Raw genomic sequence first — 24,888 nt, 5'->3', positions numbered from 1 at the left:
CATAAGTTAATGTTTTGTCAGTCTTTTTTCAGGAGTTATTGGAAGAACTTAAATATTTTGATTCTCACGTTCTGTTGTCTCACTATCTATAATATCGCTACATGTGATTTCTTCAACATGCTCATCAAAATTTTGAGCATTCTCATTAAAATTACTCCTTTCAGAACTGGAATTTTGGAATCATCATCAACTGGTACAATGCGTTAATCCTCAATGGCCCATTTAATGATACCTGTCATCAACCACTGGTAATTAAGCACTGCAAGAGTACCAGTAGATGAATTAGTTTTATGGATTATAACCTAATTCTATTGAGAATTAATATATTTGAAATAATTTTTCAAACATAAAATGACATGCTAGGAGTACTAACATTAATTTGACCAACGCTTAAAGCCAAATAATAAAATTATTTTGGTACTCACTTGCTTAGTGATCTACGTAAGAGAAGCTGTGAAATTGAGACTGCCATTTCTATTTCAATAAAGATTTTACGGATTTCTGCTGTACAGTTATTTTTGGACGTTTGATCATCCACTGGGACCCTATCACTGACTGGGACTTTATGTATGTTATTAAAAATGTAGCCCTCAATTCTAATAAATGTACTTTCTATTTGTGATAATACCAAAATGGGGTTGCAAATTTTATATTCATCTTAAAGAAATAAAATTAAGCTCCAGGCTCTTATGGGATAATCAAATACAATTTTTAACTGTGTTGAGGAAGACCACATCAAAGTATTCCTGCACCCTTCTATGATAATGCGCAGAAGAAGCATTGTCCGTTTCAAGTAATAATGAAAATAAGTATTCTCATTCAACTTTTCTCTACAAAAGTAGGAGCCAATAATTTGGTTCCTGAGGATTCCACACTGAACTTGACTGATACGTGTTGCTATGGCTATTGTTCTTTGGATAATAAGAAGGTTATTATTATCAACTACTTCCATTCTGTAGGTTTTTTAAAGAGGTTGTAATTTTCTCTAGTCTTTGTATATTTGTTTGCATCCTCGGCTTGGTCAGACATTATTACGCATGAATCACCTGTATACCACCACTACTTCCTGTAGAAGAACGAAAACAAATCAAACGGGAATATCTCCAATCCAATTGATGTACATAATTTTTATTTATTTTCAAAAAAAAGTTAACAAAATGCTCTCTACAAGTGATATGGTCTTACATCATAAAAAGAATCACAATGGCACTATATGATCTTTGTTAACTTTATTAAAAAAGTAAAATTGTACAGGCAATATCTGAGTATTTTGATCATCCTAATCACAATAAATAGTTAAAAATTAATGGTGAAACTAAATATTCTTTGGATAAAGCCGAGTGCCACATTTTCAAGTGAAAGTTTTGTAAATTTTGAAAGTACGTTGTTAAAAATGTGGCCCTCAATTCTAATAATTACATTTTCTATTTGTGATGATACCAAAGTGGGGTTGCTGCAAAAATAAATAAATAAATGCATACACAACACTTGAAACGAATTTAGATATTTTCTACAGCTAGTCAATCTGACGATTTCTTTATACTAAAACAGTTGATCCTAAAGTGGTTGCACATTTGACGGACCTTAAAATCGAAGAACATATTTTTCGTCAAGTACTACAATACAAAGAACACTTACCAAATAGGTACCATAATGTATGTGAGCAGTTGTTGATAGAACACACAACGAGTATGTTAAAAACAGCTCAAGAGAGGAATTGTTTGTCAAAATAGAAACTAAAATAAAAATAGATGTAGGAACTAATAACCAGTTAAAAATGTCACATCTTGTGTTACTCATCTGTGCCACAATCAATCGACACTAAAAATACAAACTGTAAACCGCTAGTTTTCACACACTAAAAATACTTACACATATATTTGAAAAAATAGTACTGACTATAACGAAGACCGCTCTAGGATCTCGTTCTATAATGTTACTGGGTGACAATAAAATCCAAAATAAAGTCATCAAAAAGAACAAAGTAACTGGCACGAGGGGTCTTACTGCTTCGCTGAACGACCTCATGTACCCAGTCTTTGTTTTATACGAAAAGTAAACGTTGTAAAGGATTACAGGTACGTTGGTGAAAATTGCCGTGCTGTAAACAATAATTTCAAACATGAGACCTGCTGGGATTCCACCTGGTAAAAAAAACTGCCAAATTTCATGCCCCAAAACCTAAAAGCACGAGCTAACTAACGTAAACATAAACAAGTTGTGTACAAACCCCTGAAATAGTGAACGTTATGATGGTGAACCACATCGAAAAATCGTACCCCCAAGGCAAGAATAAGACACCAGTATTGTACTTTTCCCAATGGGACAAATAAAAGTTGAATATAATGTTCCACAATATGAAGAAAAATCTAAATGGAATGATGCTGTATCTCGCGCCTCGTCCGAACATGGAATATGTAGCGACTGGGATTAATCCAGCTGTGTAAGAATCAAGACCATGGTCAAACAATTCGCCCAAAGGTCCGCTGCTGCCCGTACGTCTAGCTTGCTTACCATCAATACCATCTAAACACACGCAAAATCAGTATTGCGTCGTTATATTTGTAATTTTGTACCTAAAGTATACGCTAAAAATAAAAATATAGCAGCTGCTATGTACGTCCATCTCTGTAACGAAGGGTATTCGGGATGGTCCGGGTCGGAGGCATAAAAACTGTAATCTTTCCACGTGAAGAGTAAAAAGGAAACTACGGCTAACAAAAATCCTGAGAAGGTCATCAAGTTGGGGGCAACCCATTTTGGACAAAACTGGAAAACATTTAGTTAGACTTTGAAGGGCTGATTTCTGATTTACATACTTGGACTAACCAGTTCCAAAAGGGGTGCATAACGTAAACGCTGAGGGGACCCGTATCTTTGCAACTATACTGTAACAGAAATCGGAACATGGTGATTTTGTTTACAATTTTTTGATTTTTAAATTGATTTAGAGAAATTTATAAATATATAGATTGGAAATGGCCGCGTTCCAAAAACACTCCAGCATATTTACATGGGTAACAACGTGTTAAATTTGCTACTCATCGCTCAGTGCCATATTAGATAACAAATATTTGTATGTGATTTTGAGATAAATTTATAGGTTGATGAAATCTTATTTTTCAGGGACGTTTTGACGGTTTTGTGGAGATTGAGTGAGTGAAACTTGACTGAATTTTATCACACTGTTTCGCATTTACTGACTGGAACTTTATTTAATGACGAATATACCTGGCTTAATAACGCGTAATTACACAGTATTTATGAACGTCAATGTTACACGTTACGAAGCAGGTTTATATTCTGTCATGTATAACTAACTCTACAGAAATTTAAAAAAATAAATCAACATTAGGAATAAAATGGGTATTACTGAAGCGAATCCGTCGGTTTAGAAACGAGACGTGATTTCGTTTTCTCTGGGTTTCATATTTGCCCATTATTTTACTTTAATAGATATGACATACTTAAGTTTTATAAACGTTATAACGTAAACAAGTTAAGGTATTTTTATATTTTATTACGAAGATGATTACGGTTGGTTATGTTAATGAATAATGAATTTCATTTTTATGCTGTTTAAGACAATCAATCAGTTCATAATTTCATTTTTTTTTCAACAACTATTGACTGCCATTTTTTGTTCATACTATTTTTAAATAAAATATAAATTACGCTCTTTTCTTACTCGATCGAATCTACCAAAACTGATTGTCAGAATTTATAGAAAGCGTTTATCGATTTGCTATAAAATTGACCTTCTGTTTCGATTTGTTGACCGACTTAATGCAATATCTGAGAAAATCTCATCTACTTACTTTTTAGATAGTGAAGTTTTTATGAACTCTCAAAAGGCAGCATGTGTGTTATCAAAATTGGTATGTTAGGTCGAGTAGCTATCAATCACATAAAAATATACATAGTTCTTAATTCAATGCTGTATCATAATAAAGCTTTTGAAATAATGATAAAACATAATAGACAAAAATTATGCCTTTGTTTGTTTTTAAAACTTGTCTATTTTTTAATTCTTTAATCTCCGCGTAGTAGTTATACAGATTTTTAAAAAAAAATCATCTTGAGAGGTAAATAAAAACTGTGTTATACATATTTATAACACATCAACATACAATGTTTTGATAGTTCATATATAGGTCATATTTTTAAACGGTAATGTATGTACATACACGTTTGGGTCCTAATCGAATCGAAGGTTAGCAATGACTCTATAGACGGTCCAAAGGAGATGCTTGCGAGTATGTAAGGGCTCATCAAAAAGTTTTCAGATTAGAGTTGGCAATGGAAATATTTGTCATGTCTTTGATTAAACTGCAAAAGTCATATTAATATTTCCATGGCCAACTCTAATCTGAAACCTTTTTGATCACCCGTTATAACCCCAAGTTACTGTTTCTTGAATAAGTGAAGAAGAAACGCCGTTCTTTCACAACCACCTTTAAATTCTTATAAAAATTTCTTGCAAGACAACGTCTCTTTTCTTTCTCACTTTATTAATTATTCTCACAGTTTACTGCTTTTGTTTACATAAAATTATCCTTGGACAATACTTATCATACTTTTACATAATCAATTCTTGTTAAAAAGTTTACAAAGAATTATTGTTGGTTAGGAACAGTATAGATCTCTGAAAACATTTCTTTAATTTTAAGCAGGAAAGTGTACAAATTTTACTTTTTAATTAGACATTTTCTTGTGGTTTGGTAACTTTTTGTTTTGTACAACATACAATAAAAACGACGTATTTTTTCTTATTATATTATCCTTGTACTTAGTTGAATCTGTTAGTTGTGCTTCACATTATCCTGTTCTTAATTTCGAATTAATGCTTATATCCATTTGCAGATGAAACATGAACTTCTTTATCCCCTGGAGTCGTCATTTTTCACATGAACTATATTAATATTCTTTTTTTTTTCATTATTCATTTTTGTTTTTCCTAACCTATTTCGTTAAGATTTGCTTTATTTGAATAGTTAGAATTTTATTCCATATAACATAGTCTATACACACATTTTAAAAATGTACACATCCTAAACTTTTACAACAACAAAAATTAAACATAGTAATGATTCAACCAAAGGTGTGAAATTTCTTCCTAGAACAAAATTTATCATCTTAGGCGCGTCTGAGTGACTTTATCAAACTTTATCGTTTTTTGTGTTATAATTTGTGTTACACTATTTCAACACTATCATTTTATTATGCGTTAATAATAATACAATATGAACGAAAAAAAAACTCCCATCGTAGGCCATTGCAGCTGTTTGACCCTTGATATATATCCTTATTTTAAAAATAAATCATTACATGGCCTGCTAGTTGTCTTTTTGATCATATGGTACTGAGCGACTATTAATGTTTTTAAGTTTTTTTTTATTAGATTGCTAACATATTTATTTTTTTTTATTTTATTTTTTATTTTATTAATTACGTCCCCCAACAGGCACTGAGGCCCAATTACAGGGGAACTTTAATAAAAAAAGGTTTGAAATTTTACGTAGTTACGTAGGGTAACAATATAATCAAGTGATTCGAAAACTTGACACGATTTATTTCGTGGACAAAAGCAGTGAGTTTTCACAGTTTCGATTTTGTTTCAAAGTTAGTAGATTATAATTTCATCTACACGTCAGTAATAAATTGTGTAGAAAATCCCAACATTGTTTCGATTGATTTTCATAGCCTTGTATAATTTAATACGATTCTCTAGAAGATAAAACATGTCTATGATTTTTAAGGAAAAGGCTGTTTACGGCAATAATTTTACTTTTAGTAAAACACTGTGTATCGAATCGCTCACTAGTTTCAACGGCACCACACTAGTATAGGCCATCCTCGAAAATAGTGGTTTTACAACTCTGACTTCTTCGTCACCCTTGTCAAAGAATAATGCACGTTATTACAAGCAAATTACATACAGCACCTAAAACTTAGGTAGCGGGTCCTTCTTAAATAGCATCTATCTGCTAAAGACACTAGCTTAGATAGCAATCGAGGGATTTGGGAAAGCCAAAATCATAAAACCGCTATTTTCATAGATGGCCTATACTTAATTTTTCCTCTTTATTATGTAATAGGCAGCAATCAGGAAGATTATCCAGCTTATGCAACAGTGATACTCTATTTTATTGGCTTTATATTAAAAAATCTAATCTTAAATCACCGTTAAACAAACATAAGAAAATAAAAGTTAGATTAGTTAAGCAAACATCGAAATTTAAATGGAACTGATAAAAACATCAGCAATAACAAACTTATCTCCAATAATGGCATTTTTTAAATTGCGTAGATATGGATTTCGGAAAAAATATATGCACCATTAAAAAAATATAATTCCTAATTTTAAAATGTAATTTTATGACATACTTTAACCACACAGCTTCACACATAATCGAATAAGCAGGGAATCAGAGTTGGCTGCACTTTAAAAATGTCAACTATCAAGATTAATACGTTGATATATTGATCCATATGTCATTAAGTCAGTAAATTTTAACCCCCAAAAAATTGACACTGTTCGCAGAACATCTCTGCGTCAATAATTATGATGTAGCATTTTAAAAATTATGTTTTAATCGTACAAACAACGTATAATTTACTATTAATAAGCACCTTTAAGACAGTATCACAATCGCTGTTGGAGTGTTGTTATGTATGTGTAACGTGTCTCTTTAAAAACAAGGGCTCCGAACTTATTATCGTTTTTAAGAATATGGTTACTATTAAAAATTTATTACTTCTCTTCCAGTAAAAGTTACAACGGTGATAATATCACAATAGAGAAAAAACTATTTAGTGTCTAGTTTGCGAAATACTTAATCTTTATTGAAATAATTTTGCTTTCACGAGATGTATTTAACAAGATTATGCTAGTTATAGTAAATTTGTGTACACTTTAAATGGTGGTTATCGAGATAGCAAAAAAAAAATGATCAACGACAGCCATGAATTTTTGAAGATTTGTCTTTGATAGAGTTTTCGTCTTGTCAAATTATCATCAATGAAAGTTTGATAAAAACTGTCAAAAACCCTATCTTTGATCGTGTTTTTATCGCTACAACTATGAAAAATTCCGATGAGTCTCCAATTTTGTCAATGCAACGTGATTCGGCAGTGCACGATGAATTAGCTTTTTCTTGCAAAAATTCACGTTTCAAGCCAAAGAATATGGGGATGACAGGTGGACAGGCACCTACACAATCATGGAACAATAAGACTTAACGTTAATGAAAATAACAATAGTGGAAAATATATTGTATAAATGATCCGTTTAATTTAAAGATTGAAATTAATATCATTTATTACCAATCAATGTAGGTACCACTTTTATTGAAACATAAGATATGTCAGGATTCATAAGATACGGCCTGTTTGTTGGAATTCAAATAATCTATCATTATTTAAAAAAAAATGTTAATGCTATGCAAATTTCTTATCAAAAACCATTTTGCTTATTGTATTTTAATTTTAATGAAGGTAATTTTAGATAATTCGTACATACATAAACAGTGGCACCAAAAAGTGAATGAAAAAAATTACACTAATTACCGGATTGTATAGGTACGTTAAGTACATTTCGTATCAGTACTTCCTTTCGTTATTTGTTGTTTTTACAAAAACATAAATGTGATGTTAAAAATTGTACGTAGTTTAACATATATACATATGTATATATTAAGATTAATTAAGTGAAGCTACACACATCTAAATAGTTCACTGATAAGACTTGATAAACTATTGGTTAGGAAATCTAATTTGATAAGAGTTTTTTAAGCATGAGATTTCTGCTTTAACACCACGTTTCGGAAGCATTTTTAATAAAAACTTAAAGACATATTTTTAGTTTAAGATAAGCGAAGTAGATTAAGGGTGTTGTGACGCATTATTCGCATGGATTTAGTCATCATATCCATTAAAATATCGCGGTAAATTTCCCCAAAGTGACATGCATGACTCCTTGCAAATTTAATTATAATTGTGTGAAACAGCTCACCTTATATTTGTCAAAACCAACTAAATGGTCTGCGGTTAAATAGTTGGTTTCCATGATTTCTGCAGATTACGCTTAAATGCTACAATAATAAACACTACGTTTTAATTCATTTAACTGTATTTATCGTTATTCGAGTCATTAAACTAATAAATTGTAAAATTGACTGCTTATATACCTAACCCAAGCACGCCATTTTTGTTTAATTACAGGTGGCGCTCTCTGTGTTAAATCGAAAAGTTGCCGCACTTGATACAAAACACCAGCAAACAGATCTCTATAATTTACTTAATAAAATTTATGAAAAATGGATTTAAAAACGTCAGTCTATTTATTTGCAGTTATGTATATTTCACATATAAAAAAAGGCATTATTTTAACATCTGATAAAGTAGCTCATTTATACATACAATCATGTCGGCAAATATTTTATTTCTTGCCTTCAACCATAATAATGTGGTATCCAAACTTAGTCTTAATGGGGGGATCAGTGTACACGGGATTATTCACTGTCGAAGTAGGTAGTGCAAAAGCAGCATCTTGAAACGGTCCCACCATCGAACCTCTGGTCATCCACCCCAAGTCACCCCCTTGTCGCGCTTTATCTTCACTGTATGCCGCTGCCACTTCGGGGAATTTTTGACCAGCTTTCAACTTTTCTAAGGCTTCGAGACATTTACCTTGTTTTTCGCACAAAATGTGCCTTACTTTTACGGCGGTGCCCCCTTTTTTCTCTTTTGATTTGTCTCCAGAAGCTGAATCGTCGCCTTTCGATGACTTGGCGGCTCCTTTTGATGCGCCTTTTCCAGATTTAGGGGGCATTGTCTCAGACTTGAGAGTTTAAATGATTATTTTGTAAACTTGGATGTGAGGTTAGGTGATTTTATTTTGAGTTTGAGATGCACGCCATCTTATGTGCGAGAAGTAAAAGTTTGAAACAACCGTGGTTCGAAATCTATTCATGGAATAAAAAGAATTCTGGAAAGTAGAGATCTAGAGAAGAGTTAGTCGTTACAAAATGCAAAATTACACGTTACTTAAATATGTGTAGTTAATGTATTAAATAACGAATTAACTTATATTAAATGAATTGAATTTATGTAATCAATTATGCAGGTATCTCTTGGGAGAAGTTGTTTATTTAGTGAGAAAATGTGTAGAGGGCGCTTTTGTTACATTTTTATTTTTAATTTTTCAAGCTATTATGTAAGTAAAGATAAGATTATTGTGTGGTTTCATGTTTTCCTAGATTTATTTACTAATCTCTCCATTTTTTTGTAGCATTTCCATTTTCCAAAAGTCGAAAATACATTCTAAGTTACAAACCATCCAGAGTTAATTTGTGCATAAACGTATATGCAAAAATAATCCGCAATCCATTTGCAAAATTTTGTATATTGTAAACTTGCTCTTGGTTTAGTGGGTACCAAGATATTTGATATCTGCTTGCTAGTACATCATGTGTAAAGACGAAATAATAATTGCTACTAAAATCTTGGCTGCAAGGGTTTTTTCAGTCAAAATAATGGGCCATCATTTACCGTTGTCTGTCAGATGTGTATATTTTCTAGTCCTTCGTAGAACAGCTGGATGTATCTCTCAAATATGGCCTGATTCTTATCACATGTTTAGCTTGATGATTTTCGCATTCGGCGGTCCGTCTGGTTAACTTGAGTTTGTTTAGTCCTCACTGTTGGAGACACATGACTCAATTTCACTGTAATCGAGTATTATGCAGTTTCACAATGAATAAAAGAGGCAGTCTTGCGCAAAGTATACTGAGATATGGGCGAAAGATACGCAGTGAGTCACTACTAAAATGAAATTTAGTTTATGGATGAGTAAAATTTTGGCAGTGGATTTTTTGTTTAGTGGTAGTACTTATTTATAATGAATTTTCCTATTAAAATTATATGTGTACCTAGATCCGATAGATTAGTTATGTTTTTTGAATCAGCTCGACGAGATCGGTATCTAGGTATATCCCAGAACTTTTTGGATGTTATTATCTTAAGGAACTTTTTAAAGCTCTCAGGTTTATAGAAAAGCGAATTAAATATTTAGTCCTTGATTTATTTAACCATGGCCGACTAGTATAAGGATTATGGCCTGTCCAAAGGTACCATACGTGCTGCCATCTATTAATAATTCAAAAACGACAAAAGAATTATTAACACTTTTTGAAAGGCACAAAAGCATTCATACCGAAACAAATGACCATTACACGTTTTGAAGTCTCATAATGTCAAATCAAATTAAAATTTTGCTAAATTATTAAGTGTAATTATTAATAGATGGCAACACATATGGTACCTCTTGGACAGGCCATAATCTTTATACTAGTCGGCCATGATTTAACAAAGGAGTAAAATGCGGAATATGAGCCTATGATTGGTTAAAACATGCACGTTGCCTTGTAGATTATGTGATGTAGCAGTTATATTTGGCTTCATTTCTTCGAAATTTCTAATAATTTTTCAAGATTCGATTAAATAAAAAAAAGTAAATATTTTAGGTAATTTCAAAACCTTTAATTCCAAAACTAAGTTTTCGAAAATCTTGTTATATTTTTTAAATAAGCGCGTCAGGATCTATGTTCCAGAATTGTTTGAGGAGTTTTGGGTAACTTTCCAAAAATTTCGATTTTTCATACTGTCCTATATGATTTTTTTTTACCATTTTTCGGGCACTCTTCAAAAATTACCGAAAGACATATTCTTGTACATTTCGACCTGTACAAATTATTTTAAGCTTCACTTCTTCGAACATTCCAATCATTTTTTAAGAAATGAAAAAATAGTTACATGACCATTTTCGAGACAAAAAAATTCATTCGCAAATCGAATTTTTCGAAAATATTGGTCCGAAACCATAAACACCTTATGCTTTTCGAATCAGCTTGTCGAGAATTATATCCCAAAATTTTATGAGGATTTTTAAGCAACTTTTCAAAAATCTCAATTTTTCCCCGTATAAATTTTTTGACAGTTTTTCGAACACTTTTCGAAAATTATCTAAAGGGAAATTGGTGGTATGAATAAAACTGAGTAGATGCTAATACTCGAAGTACAAAGTACCTACTTACTTCAGTATTACCGAGTATCTACTCTTATATGTATAGCTGAACAGATGTCTATATATTTGGGACTAAGTACATAGAGTAGATCCTCTTTGTACTTAGTACCAAATATTAGCATCACCTTGAAAAACTCGAAACATTTTGAGTTGATACTCAAGTAGATATTTCGAATATAAGCATCTACTCCGTTTTATTCATAGCACCCATTTTCTTGTAGATTTCGACTTGTAGAAGTTATTTTCGGCTTCACTTTTTCGAAAACTCCAATATTTTTTCTAGAAGCGATGAAATTAAAAATCACAATTTTTGAGAAACTAAAAAAAATCCATTTTCACACCGAATATTTCGAAAATTTTGGTCCGAAGCCATAAGCATATTATGATTTTCAAATCACCTCGTTGAGGTCTATATCCCAGAATTTTTTGAGCATTTTTGGGCAATTTTTCGAAAATCTCAAATTTTAATTTTTCATACGTACTTATAATTTTTTTAATTATTCGGCTTCATTTTTTCGAAAATTCTACCATTTTTTCCAATCGATGAACCGAAAAATGAATTCAGTTTCAAACCAAATTTTTTGAAAATTTTGGTTTGAAGTCATAAGCAGGTTCAATTTTTCTACACTCCCTCATATGATGTTTTTCACTGTTTTTCGGGAACTCTTCAAAAATTACCTAAAAGCATTTTCCTTGTAAATTTCTAGTTGTAGAAGTGATTTACTGCTTCATTTCTTTGAAAATTCTAACATTTTTTCCAGAATCGATAAAATGGAAAATGCCAATTTTCGAGATATTTAAAATATTTCATTTTCAAACCAAATTTTTTCAAAAACCTTGTTCCGAAACCATTAGTACGTTTTCTTTTTTTAAACAAACTTTTGACTATTTTGACCCCGTATTAAATTTTTGACAATAGTTTAAATTTTGAGATGATGTTATCAGATATTTTGGTGGGGACGATTACATAAATCAAAATCAGTCCAGTATTTTCGGAAATTATTTGACTAATAAAATTGGCCGCAGACGCCAAACGACAGCAGGCGCGGATCCAGGGGGGGGGGGGCAATTGCACCCGTTGCCCCCCCGACACACGACCGAGGTACTTTATTTTGACCAATTTCAAAATTTTGAAATCGCATTTCATTTTGTAAATACAGTACAACCTCTATAATCCGAATTCACGATTATCCGAACATCCAGTAATCCGAACAGAAGCTATTTGAAGTCGATGCTTCTTTAATCCGAACAAAAACTCTGCAATCCGAACTGAACTTGGAAACACGCACCTACTTGCAAAAATGACGCAAGATCTTTCTGCATATATTGTATGGAATATTTTGAAATTTTTAAAAATTGCGATATTTCAATGCACTGAATTAATGAACTATTTGCTTCTGGAAAAAAGGTTGAAGTTATCGAAGAAATGAGGCCCGAAATCTACAAGAAAAAGTATTTAGTTAAATTTCGAAAATCCTCGAAAATGGGTCGAAATTTGCATGAGGAAAATTTCATTCTTGAAAAAATTTCCTAAAAATTCTGACAAAATTTTAAGAGATATATGTATATCCCAACGTGTTGATTCCAAAAATATAGCATGTTAATGGTAACCGAGTAATATTTTCGGAAAATTCGGTGTGAAATTAGAATTTTTCGAAATTTTTAAAAATTTCGATATTTCAACTGGACGAATCTGGAAAAATGGTTTAAGTTATCGAAGAAATGAAGCCAGAAATGACTTCTGAGGCCGAAAATCTACAAGAAAATGTATTTAGTTAAATTTCGAAAATCGTCGAGAATGGGTCGAAATTTGCATAATGGAGGTAATACGTAATGGAAAATTTAATTTAAAAAAAAATCTTCTAAAAATCCTGAAAAAATACAGGGTATAGATCCCGGCGTGTTGATTCCAAAAAGATAGCGTGTTTCTGGTCACGGAGTAATATTTTTTTAGAATGTATCTATTATTATCCATTGTTACTTAAGAATTCTTTAATTTTGTTTAATGAAATTAAGGTTTATTTCTTGAAGTTTGTTTTCAACTGTGTATGAAGTTGTTATTAAATTCCCTTTCAGATTTTTGGGAAAATCGCTGATCCGAACAAATCGTTAATCCGAACACACCTTTTTCCCAATTAATTTGGATTATCGAGGTTCTACCGTACACTATACGTGTAACGAAAACAACCAAATGACACCCATGTTATGTGAAAAAGAGTATACTAGCTAAAATTTTATAAATTTTTTTGTTTAGAACGAATTTCTGGGAGATAGGTAAAATCGCACAAAAATTGCCCCCCCCCCCCCCCTAACGAAATCCTGTATCCGCGCTTGAACGACAGACGGCAGTCAACAAGCAGGTGGAAATGAGGACATGCTTTTCCTTATTCTAGTAACTATGAAACGTCGAGAAAACCTGAAATTAGTCGTTCGTCAAATAGTCTCTCTAACAATAATTCCCTAGCTTTTGCTCAGGAAGTAAAAAGAGTCTTCTTTATAGTAACTTTCTTCTTTCTTTTGGAAATTTGATCCCTCCTTTGACTTCAGCTTATAGTTGCAATAAGTGTATACTTGAGACGACCAAACAGCGAAGATTGACTTCTGTTTTAATGGAAGTCATCAATAAATGATAATTTACTGAAGATTGCTTGCCTCAAAGGGACAAAGGTCCTATGAATTGCTATTGCTAGAAAATGTTGAAAATTTTCTCTAATTACAATGATAGGAGAAAAGACTTTTTCTACCGCCCACGTTTTTTGGTTTTCTAATAGAGCTATTAACGCACGCAAATGACGTCACAGCAGTTCGTTAATAGCGGAAAGGCGTTCTTTAATAGATCTGGTGTAATTTAGATCGGTAAGATTGGTAGCAATGACGAGAAATGTCAGGTGAATGTCAGTGGCAAATCTAAACTTAAAATTTCCCACGTTTCCGGACGCGTAACTTCTTCGCAAGACATTTTAACCAATTTTAAATTACGAAAACTCGAATTGATTTGAATTACAATTGTTGTTGTGAAAATTCGAACCTCAAATATTTCGTGGTTAGTGTCAGACCAACCCATCACCAACCACGACAAAAGTCCCCAGATTAAAAAAAATGCAAATTTTAATTAAATTTTGGGAAAAAACGTGTGCGGTAGAAAAAATAGTATAAATAACTCGTTCATAAGGCCATTGAGGCACTCATCCTTTATATAACTCGCGGCTTCGCCGCTCGTTCTATAAACTTGGATTCGTGCCTCAATATTTGCCTTACGAAACTCGTTCTTTAATATACTATTATTCCATAGTATATTAATTTTAATAAACCTTGTTGTACTGAAGGGATTTTGTACGAAAAGATCGAATTTGTGGACGAAACGATCCCCTGTATCAGATCCATTATATGTATAGTGTATTTCGAATTCTCAAAAATCACTGCCACAATGGAGCAAACGATTCGTTTTGTTTTATTAATTGTAAATAATAAAGAAATATGTTACCTTTAACAAAAATACTATTTCAGTTTCTCTTGTATATGTAAATGCAGTGCTTTGACATTTTTTATATCACTGCTTTAATCATTGAGTAAATCGTGCTGAAAGTGCATTAGTTTTCTTGCTTCAGTTCGTTTGCTCTATATGCCTTAGTTTCAACGCTTACCTGCGAAAAGAAGCGCGGTAAAAGCCTACTTACTGGGTGATAATTGTTGATTTACAATCACCCCAGTTTATGGCTTAGGCGAACGGAGTTCTGAAATAGACTATAGTTACTTTTTTTGAACTAGACTGTAGACACTAACATTTGAAACGTCTTGCTTGGGCGAGGTGATTGATGAAAATATCTTCTTTAAGAAAAAGGTACCACTTGACTAAAAATATTTGTCAAAAAGTTCAGTTACTGGTTAAGTTTGGAAGTTTTGAAGTGGTATTTTGAAACAATTTTTTCTCTTTGCCCAAATTAGTTACCTTTTTGAATTCTGTTTCTTGTGGATTGTGTGTACCAATAAAGGAGGTTGGCCGAAACTACTCATTAGAATGTCATTAGTTTTTAGGCTGAAGTGGTCTGGTGCCAGGACGCTAGATACTGAACTTTTAAGAACACACTTATCTTTATCTATGTTGGAATATTTTTTGACCAATTATGAGATTGCAGTGTAGTTGAGGTCATTTGGTGTAAAAAAATAATTCACTATAATTTTACTTGAAAGTTGGTACTGTTTACTGAATCATTTATAAGCCGAGACGAAGACATCTTTGAGTCCAAAATGAGATCAGGAAAAAGAAAAGTTGAACTAATTCTGGAAGAAGCTTGGTGATCAGAATCAACTTTTTTTGAAAAAAATGTCGAAGGGTTAGAAAGATAGTAGAATATTTGCTAAACCATTTTATGGCATTTACTTTGAGACAAGGAAGACAGAAATGAAGAAAAGAAGGATAAACTAGACGAAAAAGTAAATAATGAAATATTTAAGAGAAGTTTGAGAAGATTTTCTTAATCTTTAGACTGACGTGAATTCTTGTTGATTAGTAAAATATTGTTACGAAATAAAACCATACGCCGCCCTGGTACGACGCCTATGGGTAGTATGTAGTATGACTCATCGACTGGTCGAAGCGGCGTTCGCTAAAGATAGGCCCAGAAACGGAAGTCGTGGGTTCCGGAGAAGTCTAGAAGCGGTGACGTAGGCGTTTCGAGAAGGGCCGCGTGCTGTTTAAATAGAGTCCACCTTCGGGAACGATTGTTATTCAGCTAGTTGAGTCAAGAGAAGTTGCGCTGGAATTATTTTATAATCGCTGCAATAGTTAGTTGTGTAAATTCTAGTTAGTAAGAAATAAATTGTTGAGTTTAACCCACGCCGATTTTATTCACCGATCAACGTAACAATATGTAGCAAAAGTAACTAACACTGACGAATGTTAATAAAGCGGTTTCCCTAATCTTGTTAATTGGTTGGTTCAAACTTTGAAGACAGAAAAAAATCTAGGACTTCAAATGTTAAAAAAGTCAAAGATTCTATGGTTACTGGTGGTAATTTTGTAAAGGGTATTAATCACGAATTGTATATGCGACGGAGGTTATGAAAAAGACATAATCGTTTAAGTTGTGTTTTATTCTTTACCCAAATTTTCTATATGTAATAGAATACATCGTCGGCATTGGCACTGTTTGAAAAAAATATATTTACATATATCAATCAGCATAATTACAATAAAAAACAATTACAATAATACTTATAACAAAGTCTTAAACAAAGGAGACGACGCTATATCCACGAGATCGCGTAATTTGTAGCGTAATCTTCAGATCACAACACATAAAAGTTTATTAAATGGTCACTTCTTGTCCTCTAATTTGGCTTTGTCAAGAGACGAAGTAACTAACATAGCCTGTCCTTGTTGCGTGTTTTGGTTGGGAAACACTTTATCTAAATGTTTCAACGATTCACTTAAAAAGTTCTGAATGGCGGTGAGAGCGGCCACTATGGCAGGACTCCCGAACCCGTGGCTTATGAGCGAAAAGTGCGTCAGATGTCGTTGTATCGATGGGTCCAGAAGAATTTGCGGCCTCGTATTGCACAGCGGCGACCGGTCCTGGTTGAGCAGGTCCATCAGCTCCTTGGTGATCTGCTTCGTGGCCTGGAGCAGCTCCTTCCTCCTCGGAGTCTCCCCGTGCTGCCGCAGCAGGTACTCTGCCACCTGACGCGCCGGAAACTCCGTCTCGCAGACGTATCCGAAGTCCCGCGCCAGGTGGATGGCCTCGCCCTCCACGAGAGAGGTCAACAGCGTGACGTTGGCGGCTTTCCGCCGCCCCGCCGGCAGATTCAGCCCGATCTTCTCGAGCTTCTCCCGAAGGATCCTGCCGCCGTTCTTGCTTTTGGCCCTCCTCAGCACGCCCCCGAGCAGCGAGGCGTTGAGGCACTCCGGCGGCGACAGACGTCGTTGCACTTCACCTACGGTTACTTTGTACTTTGAGGTTGACGAGAGGAGGGAGAGGCGTCCCGGAACCGAACAAAAGACGTCGCTGGGCGACACCATCGCGCCTCCGCCGTGGTCCTTGCCCCCTTTCATACCTGCAACAAAATAAAGCAACTAGAGTGAAAGGTTGAAAGGAGTCGCCACGAGGGGTCTCGTTTGCTTGTTTGAAGGCGGGCACACATCTGTCACGTTAATAATAGAGCCGACACCCTTTTTAATTTAAATTGGCTTTTCTAAATGTGCAATAATTGGCGGGTTTGCGATGCTTACTTTTTAAGAGAGGTAAGTCGGATATGAAGCCTGTGTTGTCGTCGATGCCACCCTGGGCCTCTTCCACTGCTTGCCCGAGGGCCTGGTGGAGCGACAGGGGGTCATCGTGGGGTCGTTGAGGGGTCGTTACAGAGTAGTCGGGACGGCCGCCACCGGGCGCCGAACTGTACGGAAAACCGGCCCCATGGCCCAGTTGACTCTGAAAATTGACAATTTTGTTAAACAGTGTCACAGATACGGACAAATATTGCAGTAACAACATTGTTTAGAGTTTACGTTGGTTGATTGCATTAATTTTTTTACGTAAATACATTTTTGGGTTGGCAATTCTCAATTATTGGCAGCAATGCCAGTTCACACATTTGTCAATTTTGACGTGAACGCACCTAGAAGAAGATGGCAGCTATACTGCATTGGTGCCTTAGATTGGTGCTCAAAATTTTAAAGATGATGCCAATCTGGCAAAAAAATCACAAACAAAAACAAAAAAACAACATTTGAGATTTAATGTTAAAAAAATTATGTTGGCAACATCAGCATGTTTTTGGTTGTTTTTAATTAGTTTGACATTTACGATCAAATAACTATCAAAAAAAAAAACAACTGCACTGCCAACATAATCATTTTCAAAATAATTTTGATGGTTGACCAGACAACTTTTTTTCGATCATATAGAGTACCATATGTTACAATAGTATCGACTTGATTATCTACTACGTCAGGTCAAAATTTTGTTAAATAAATCTCGTTCTAAATTTATCTGTGATGTATCAAGTTAAACAACTTTTCAAAATGGTTACCGACGTTGTAGGCCACGATTGTACAAATTCAGCTTCAGATTTATAAAAAAGTAACTAAATGCCAGTTTTATCATTTTGAAGCTATGATTTAAAAAAAACACAAAGAAAGAAGTTCGTTTAATAATAATGTCATTACAGCACTTACTGACACATATGTTTCTAACAAGACAACTGAAATGTCAACAAATAATTATAATTCCATAATTGCAAACGTCGTTTAGAATTTTCACAGCCATCTGAGTTGACAACAATTTTGAAATACATAATGTCCATCTATATTTTAATAATGTAGGGGTTATTATATAAATAATATGTGTAAAATGAAATTTTACAGTTGATCTAGCACCTCTGACATATTCCTAGGACATTAAGATTGCTTTAATGATTAGTAATTACAAAAGATATAATTTCTGTTTCAGAAATTTGGTGACTTCATTTCAAAAAAAAAATTTAATAAATAAATAAATATGTGTTGAATGTTGTTAGATCTAATTTTGTGTTTTGATGATATCTTGTTTTTTTAATCACATACCTAAAAATTGAATGATTTGAAGTATTTGTTTATTGATTAAATTAAAAATGGCTGATCTATTTTTTCTGAAATTCTATGATATTCTTGCGATTCTCATGATTGTTAACGAAATGTTTGTGGCTTAATAATTTATTCTTACTTTATATTAATAACACATGATCAAAAAGTCCTCTAGTTGGCCATGAAATTTATTCTTTTAAAAGTAAATTGTATGGCCTACTAGAGGACTTTTTTCGATTAGATGGTACTAATCAACAGTGACTTGGTAATTAAAAAATATTAATAATATGTTATGCAATCATATGCTTCACTATTTTGTTAAGGAAATCCCACTTTGCCTATCTTTCTTTTTTATTTTAATACATATCTTCTTTTCTGGTGATTTTTTGCCTTAAGTATAATAAAAAAACTTTGACCAAAATTTCCTGAGTAGCAGGGCATTTTAAATGTGTGTATAGTATTCACCTGAAAAAGTGATCAAGTTGGCGTTGCTTTTTACTTCCCGAACGTAAGCTAAAATAGTATGGCAATCGAGGCAATCGGTCGATTTGCCAGTTTCAAGTTTTCTCGACGTTTTATGACCCCTAGAGTACGAAGAAAGTGGTCTCCTGTTTCCATCTGTCTGTGTCGTTTTTTATTAGACAGATAATCTCCGAAACTACTGGACTCATAGTTGTCAAATTTTGCACATAAAACGTGTCTTTGAAATTTTAGAGCGCCAGTTTAAAATTTAACGCCGTCGCTGGAACCCATTAATTCCATTAAGTTTGATGGCGATGAAGTGCTGGATAGCGGATAACACGGCTGTGGAAATTCCAAGGTCGGAGGCGGCGCGATTGTGCGGCGGGAGGAGATGGACGCACGTTTGTAGATTTCTAGGCACTGCGAAACGTACAGATAACGCTGTGGTTGCTTTTGTTTGATTATCCCCACCAACAACTTGATGACGTCGTCTCGAAATTTTACGTTTTATAAACAGCATGGTTCTGCGTTATATGAGTTTATTATTACATATAAAAATTGTAAATTGCAAATATTTTTTTTTGTTTATCAGCTCTAAAGTTTCATAATGTCAACTTAAATTTTTGCTGTGAAAAATAGTAGGTACAAGATACTGCAGGTTTACATTTGTGTCGTCGCTTTTTCCATCGGCCGACTCTGTACTGTTACGTTTTCTCGACCTTTCATGACCCCTAGAGTACGAAGAACTAGGTCTCCCTTTTCCTACACATATAGTTTATGACTACGTGTTGAGTTTTTAGCCGAAACGTTCAGATTTTTTTTGGAAAAAAAATCAAAATGATATATAACACAATATTTTGCAATTTAATTTTGAATCTGCAAAACCGAATGCTTTGAAATCTTGCAGACGTTTTAAAGTCATTGTAAGCATGGTAAATTGTTAATCAAAATAAATCTGTTTATTCCCCCAAAAAAATTGATGACGTTATCTCAAAATTTTGCCGAATAAATTCTACCCAAAACGTACAAATTGTGATTAGTTTTTGTGATTTATCACTCCGTGCATATTTGTTCTCAGAGGGTATGGCGTTTGCCAAAATCAGTCTTATCTGAGCAAGTACTAGGCCCGCCCACCCGCCCCTATTTTTTTCAGGGGATATGTCATCTGCCAAAATAAGATTAACCAAGTACTAGCAACTACTATCCTCTGAGGAATTACGGGGTGGGTGGGCGGTCTTAGTGCTTACATTAGATAAAACTGATTTTGTTCCTATTAATCTTGTAAAAATATGTGAAATTTAAAGGTGTTAAATTGCAAATTTCCATAGTTAAATTCCTAAATCTACCCGAAATGTGCAAAACATGATGAGTTTTTACTTCTGATTTATCATTGCATTCATATTTTTTAGATTTGCTTAAACAGGTAGCTCCAAAAAATTAATGAATGCGTGAATTTTTTTCTTGATTAATTCAATAAAATATCCATTTTCCTAAAAAATTTTGGGAATACAATACTGTTATTTTTTAATTTCCATTTTACACTAAAGAAAATAAGTAAGTGAAATGGAGAAAAAAGGTGGGGTAAGTTCAAATTTTTTCTAGGTTTATGAGCAAGCAGTAATCCCGCCCACCCACCGCTTCTTCGTTGCACTCACTACTCTTAATATTGTTCAGTCCTAGCTTAGCAAGTTTTTTTTTGCATATATTTATTTATTTATTAATTTTTTTATTTTTTTTTTATATTAGGAATATCATGTATTGGTAAAACGCTAAGCAAAATTTGGCAATTCATCCCCACCAACAATGTTATGACATCACTTCAAAACTGTACATACTAAATGGATTTTAAATTATAAAAAATAACATACTCCTCCATGTGTAGTTTATGAATTCGTGTTGAGTTTTTATCCAAGACATTCACATTTTTAGAAAACAAAAAAAATTACAATTTTTAAATCTGCAGAATCGAATGCTCTAAAATTTTGCAGACCTTTTAAAGTAATTGAAACCATGGTAAATTTTTAATGAAAATATATTTGTTTCCCCCCCAAAGATGATGATGTTGTCTCCAAATTTTGCCAAATAAATCCTATCTAAAGTGTGTAAAAAAGGATTAATCTACTTGTGATTTATCATTGTATTAATAGTTTTTAGAATTGCTTATACAGGGTTGCTCAAAAAAATTAATGAATGGGTTATACTGATTAAATCAGGAAACATTACAAACATATCTTATATTAACTTAAAGAGGTTCTTATAAAAAATAAAATTCGCAAAATAAATTTTTATTACTTTTCGAATAAGCTGGATATGTTTCATTGTACTTCAGGGGCGAGGGAAGTTCTATCGAAATACCTTTCGTCTAATTTTTGCTACAAGAAAACTTAGCGAAAAACGCATGTGTTTTATTAACACATACTGTGTATAGTTGACATTTCCGCTTCGTCAGCTGTCATCGATTAAATTTTAGGTTTATTACAGACATACTTCACAATGTTTACAAAAAATCAAGGCCAGCTTGATGACTTTTTCAATTGAACACACGATACTTATTTATCTGTTGTTTATTAGTGATCTAGCTTTATTTTTAACTTATGAGTTCTTGTGGAAAATTTTAAAATTTTTTGAATTCATTTGAAACCCGTTTAACTAATTAGATCGCAGGAACAAATTTTACTAAATACTTTTACTTCAATTAAAAAAAACGAAACGAAAATAATACAGGATAGGAAAAAGTATGGAACAATTAAAATATATTCAAAAGCTTTTATTGTTCCAACTATTTCAAATTTCAGGCAAATGAGATAAGGCGTTTTGGATTTAATCGTAAAGCAATGCTTCAAATTGGAACACATGAAGAAATTACATGTAGACGACCATGCTTTTCTTAACATTTTATCTCAGATTGACTACGCAAAATTTTGAGATGAGCATCGATTTTGTAATTTCTATGACAAACTGTAAAATTTTGTTGTACAACCTCATCACTAATAAATCACATGTATAGAAAAATATTATTTTGTCCATTTTAGGTAGGATTTATTTGTTGGATTTGTTTTTAAAACCTCTAAAAATGTTCGATATTCAAATGACAGACAGATGGAAACGAGCAACTCACTTTTTTATATTATAGGAATAATGAAACGTCGATAATTATAAAATTGAGCGATGATATCGATAACAAATAAATTTCTTTTATAAAATTTAGAACCTTGTTGAAGTTTTAACTGATTAGTGATTACAGAGACTTGTAGCTTCGTAAAGGTAAAGAAAAACAGTTTTTTTTTATTGACATGAACATCACATAAACGTCTCTTTCGATTTAGGAAGGTAATTAATTAACATAAGTGATGGTGTACAATTTAGGCACCAGTAAAGTTAATGGATAAAAAAAAAAGGTATTGATATATGTATGTTCCCACTTAACTTTTTCATCATTACATTTTTCTCAGAATCCGTCATAATTTTGAAGAATATTACTAAATTGAATCTTAGTATGACAACCCAACTGCTAAAAAATGCTAAACCAAAAAGAACCCGAGTTCTCTGTTATAATTCATCTGTCAGGCAAGCCATTTAAAACGACTTGAAAAATAAAACAAAATTTATCTTGGACACACCACCATGACTAACTTGGTGAGTGTAGGTCTGGCCGTCTACTATTTTTATACCTATTTTATATGACTAATCAGCTAAGAATTATCAAGCTGGAGAGAGACAGATCCAAATATTAATTTAAAAAAATGCAGAAAAACAAAGTGAATGCAATGGAAACCCATAAACATTTTTTTAAATAGTTTCGAATTCCGTTCTGTAACTGAGATAACAATACTGTTAACCTGGCATTCAAACATATAATATGACATTTACAGTAGGTTTGATATATGTTAATGCCGATAAAAGCTGTTTGTACAACGTGACCATAAAAGATCGTACATCAAATTGACTTTGAAATTTCGCGAATTGTGCCGCCTCGTTGTAATGATGGATCGGCGCTTGTCAAAAATGTCAATCATAACCTAACTTTATTCCGATAACTTCTTGATAATTAGGCAACCAATAATTCAACTCGAGTGATAGATTTGAATGGAAAATTCTTAGTGACCGGTTTTTTATTATTAAAAATTAACCATCAAATTAATATCAAAATAATGACAGAAATAGTTTACGTTGTTAGCATCAATAAATTTTTGAAAATTACAAATATTAACTTCGAGAACCAACTGATGTATGCGGTATAAGGTTTGTATACATACATAGTATAGGAAAGTTGAAACGAAATGCAACACCTAACTGGTTTAAAAGTAAATAAAGTGTTTAAGTGGGACACAGTTAAGAAAAGTTGTTATGAGATTAAAGAACTTATCTTTCTATAAGTGTTTTTTTAAGTTGTCAATCAAAACTTACGTACTTCTTAACTTTTGTTTTCAACGAGCGCGCACATACTTTATAAAAAAACGGCCAGACAATAACCATCCAACTTATTAATTACTTAATCGTAGCTCTTCCTGCGTTTTTCATATTTCCTGGTTTCGGAAGTGCTAAAGCTTGTAGACTCTGATTAATATAAACGAGAAACACTCTGCGAGTGTCGATTTTTCGAATAAATTTCATTTATATTAATCGGCACCCAATGAGCAAGCCATAACTATCCATAAAACCGAATTTATAGCAACTCAAAACGCTTTTAATTGTGCCATAAATGTTCCATTCGAAGCCTTATGTAAATTCTATCTCTCTCGAAGTATCCGGCGAAGAAAATTGATGATGTTCTAAGAAGCACGTATTATGCAATTAAAACGGTGGTGATATTACATGACACGAAATAAATTAATGGCATGTAGGTATAAGGAAGAAACACAATATGAGCCCAATTTAGATAACTGTAAACTGCCGAAGAGAAGTAGTGAGGCGGAGGTACTTAATAGAGAGACCTCGATGCACGCTGAAAGAAATTTAATGATGATGCACGATCTGAAAAATCATCTTCTCTCGCGATTCTTGCAGTGCGTGAGGAGCCGACGCTCCAACAGAGAAGTTGACAAAATATTATTATGACAGGATCGATCCGAGATGAAGGAGCACAATCCTGACATATTTGCGATGTCTTGACATAGTTGCAACACTGAATACTTGCCGGAGAATGTCAGTTATCCGAGCACCCTTCGATAGCCCCAGCAGACAGATAAGGCGATTTGAATTTCCTATACTCCGGCGCTAAATCGCGCCTTTCGATTCTTCGCCCCTCGCATATTTCCCTCTGGAATGCCGAAGGAAGCGTGGTGTACTATTTGCGATTTTTAATTAAATATCTAGGTGAAAAATCAGTGACGAACAAGGATTGTTTTTCGGAATAAGTTAGTCCAGAGGTTCTTTCGTAAATTTTCTTGAATTATCTGTTTAACGAACGAAAACGACACTTTTTGACGAATTTTCTTGTGGTTTTCATATGAATTTACTTTAAATTGCATCGTATAGAGAATAGGTCTTTTAAGCCCCGACTGTGTGACCGAGGCGAAATCGAGCACGACAATTCTACGAGGGATTCATTATTTTTTGTTTCTGAAACTTAAGAAGCTGAAGAGGCCACAGTACACGATTGCGGATGAAATTGAGTAAAAGTTATGAAATATGGTACGAAGATTTTAGTAAATGTTGTAATTAGAGAAAACATATAAACACGCGGAAGCGGACTAATCGCGTCTTGTCTTGAAAAATTAAAACATGCTAAGATATTCTATATATAATTTTTTCTAACAGTAGAATGAGAAGATTTTAT

General features: G+C 33.2%; 3 protein-coding genes across 4 annotated transcripts in view; all 3 read right to left on the bottom strand.

Annotated features, from left to right (window-relative positions):
* Positions 1-1,214: 1,214 nt before the first annotated feature.
* On the bottom strand, positions 1,215-8,231 carry LOC135134170 (ethanolaminephosphotransferase 1-like). Its single transcript, XM_064062789.1, has 7 exons — positions 8,015-8,231; positions 2,820-2,888; positions 2,577-2,769; positions 2,231-2,526; positions 1,873-2,181; positions 1,639-1,821; positions 1,215-1,583 (listed from the first exon to the last, which is right to left on the bottom strand). The coding sequence occupies exons 1-7, from the start codon at positions 8,066-8,068 to the stop codon at positions 1,521-1,523; spliced, it is 1,167 nt and encodes a 388-aa protein (XP_063918859.1). The 5' UTR covers positions 8,069-8,231; the 3' UTR covers positions 1,215-1,520.
* A 108-nt stretch (positions 8,232-8,339) lies between these two features.
* On the bottom strand, positions 8,340-8,913 carry LOC135134171 (peptidyl-prolyl cis-trans isomerase NIMA-interacting 4). Its single transcript, XM_064062790.1, has one exon. The coding sequence runs from the start codon at positions 8,831-8,833 to the stop codon at positions 8,441-8,443; it is 393 nt and encodes a 130-aa protein (XP_063918860.1). The 5' UTR covers positions 8,834-8,913; the 3' UTR covers positions 8,340-8,440.
* A 7,248-nt stretch (positions 8,914-16,161) lies between these two features.
* Positions 16,162-24,888, bottom strand: part of Tfap-2 (Transcription factor AP-2) — an 89,097-nt gene continuing 80,370 nt past the window's right edge. For both annotated transcript variants that reach the window (XM_064062714.1, XM_064062713.1), the window contains exons 3-4: positions 17,316-17,514; positions 16,162-17,140 (exon numbers count right to left, since the gene is read on the bottom strand). In XM_064062714.1, the coding sequence (XP_063918784.1) occupies positions 16,404-17,140; positions 17,316-17,514 (936 nt within the window). In that variant the 3' untranslated portion in view covers positions 16,162-16,403. The remainder of the gene's footprint in view (positions 17,141-17,315; positions 17,515-24,888) is intronic.

Source organism: Zophobas morio, unplaced genomic scaffold (assembly GCF_036711695.1).
Source record: "Zophobas morio isolate AGI-343-1 ecotype UQ-CSIRO unplaced genomic scaffold, CSIRO_AGI_Zmor_V1 ptg000023l, whole genome shotgun sequence".
NCBI lineage: Eukaryota > Metazoa > Arthropoda > Insecta > Coleoptera > Tenebrionidae > Zophobas > Zophobas morio.
The sequence above is the reverse complement of the archived record's forward strand: the minus strand, read 5'-3'. Positions and strand labels throughout refer to the sequence as shown.

Coding starts and splice junctions, on each gene's coding strand:
- LOC135134170 (XM_064062789.1), bottom strand. CDS start 8,068: ATGGAAACCAACTATTTAACCGCAGACCATTTAGTTGGTTTTGACAAA. Junction 2,182..2,230: donor TAACGTTCACTATTTCAGGG/GTTTGTACACAA, acceptor TCGTGCTTTTAG/GTTTTGGGGCATGAAATTTG. Junction 1,822..1,872: donor CTATTTTTTCAAATATATGT/GTAAGTATTTTT, acceptor TTGTATTTTTAG/TGTCGATTGATTGTGGCACA.
- LOC135134171 (XM_064062790.1), bottom strand. CDS start 8,833: ATGCCCCCTAAATCTGGAAAAGGCGCATCAAAAGGAGCCGCCAAGTCA.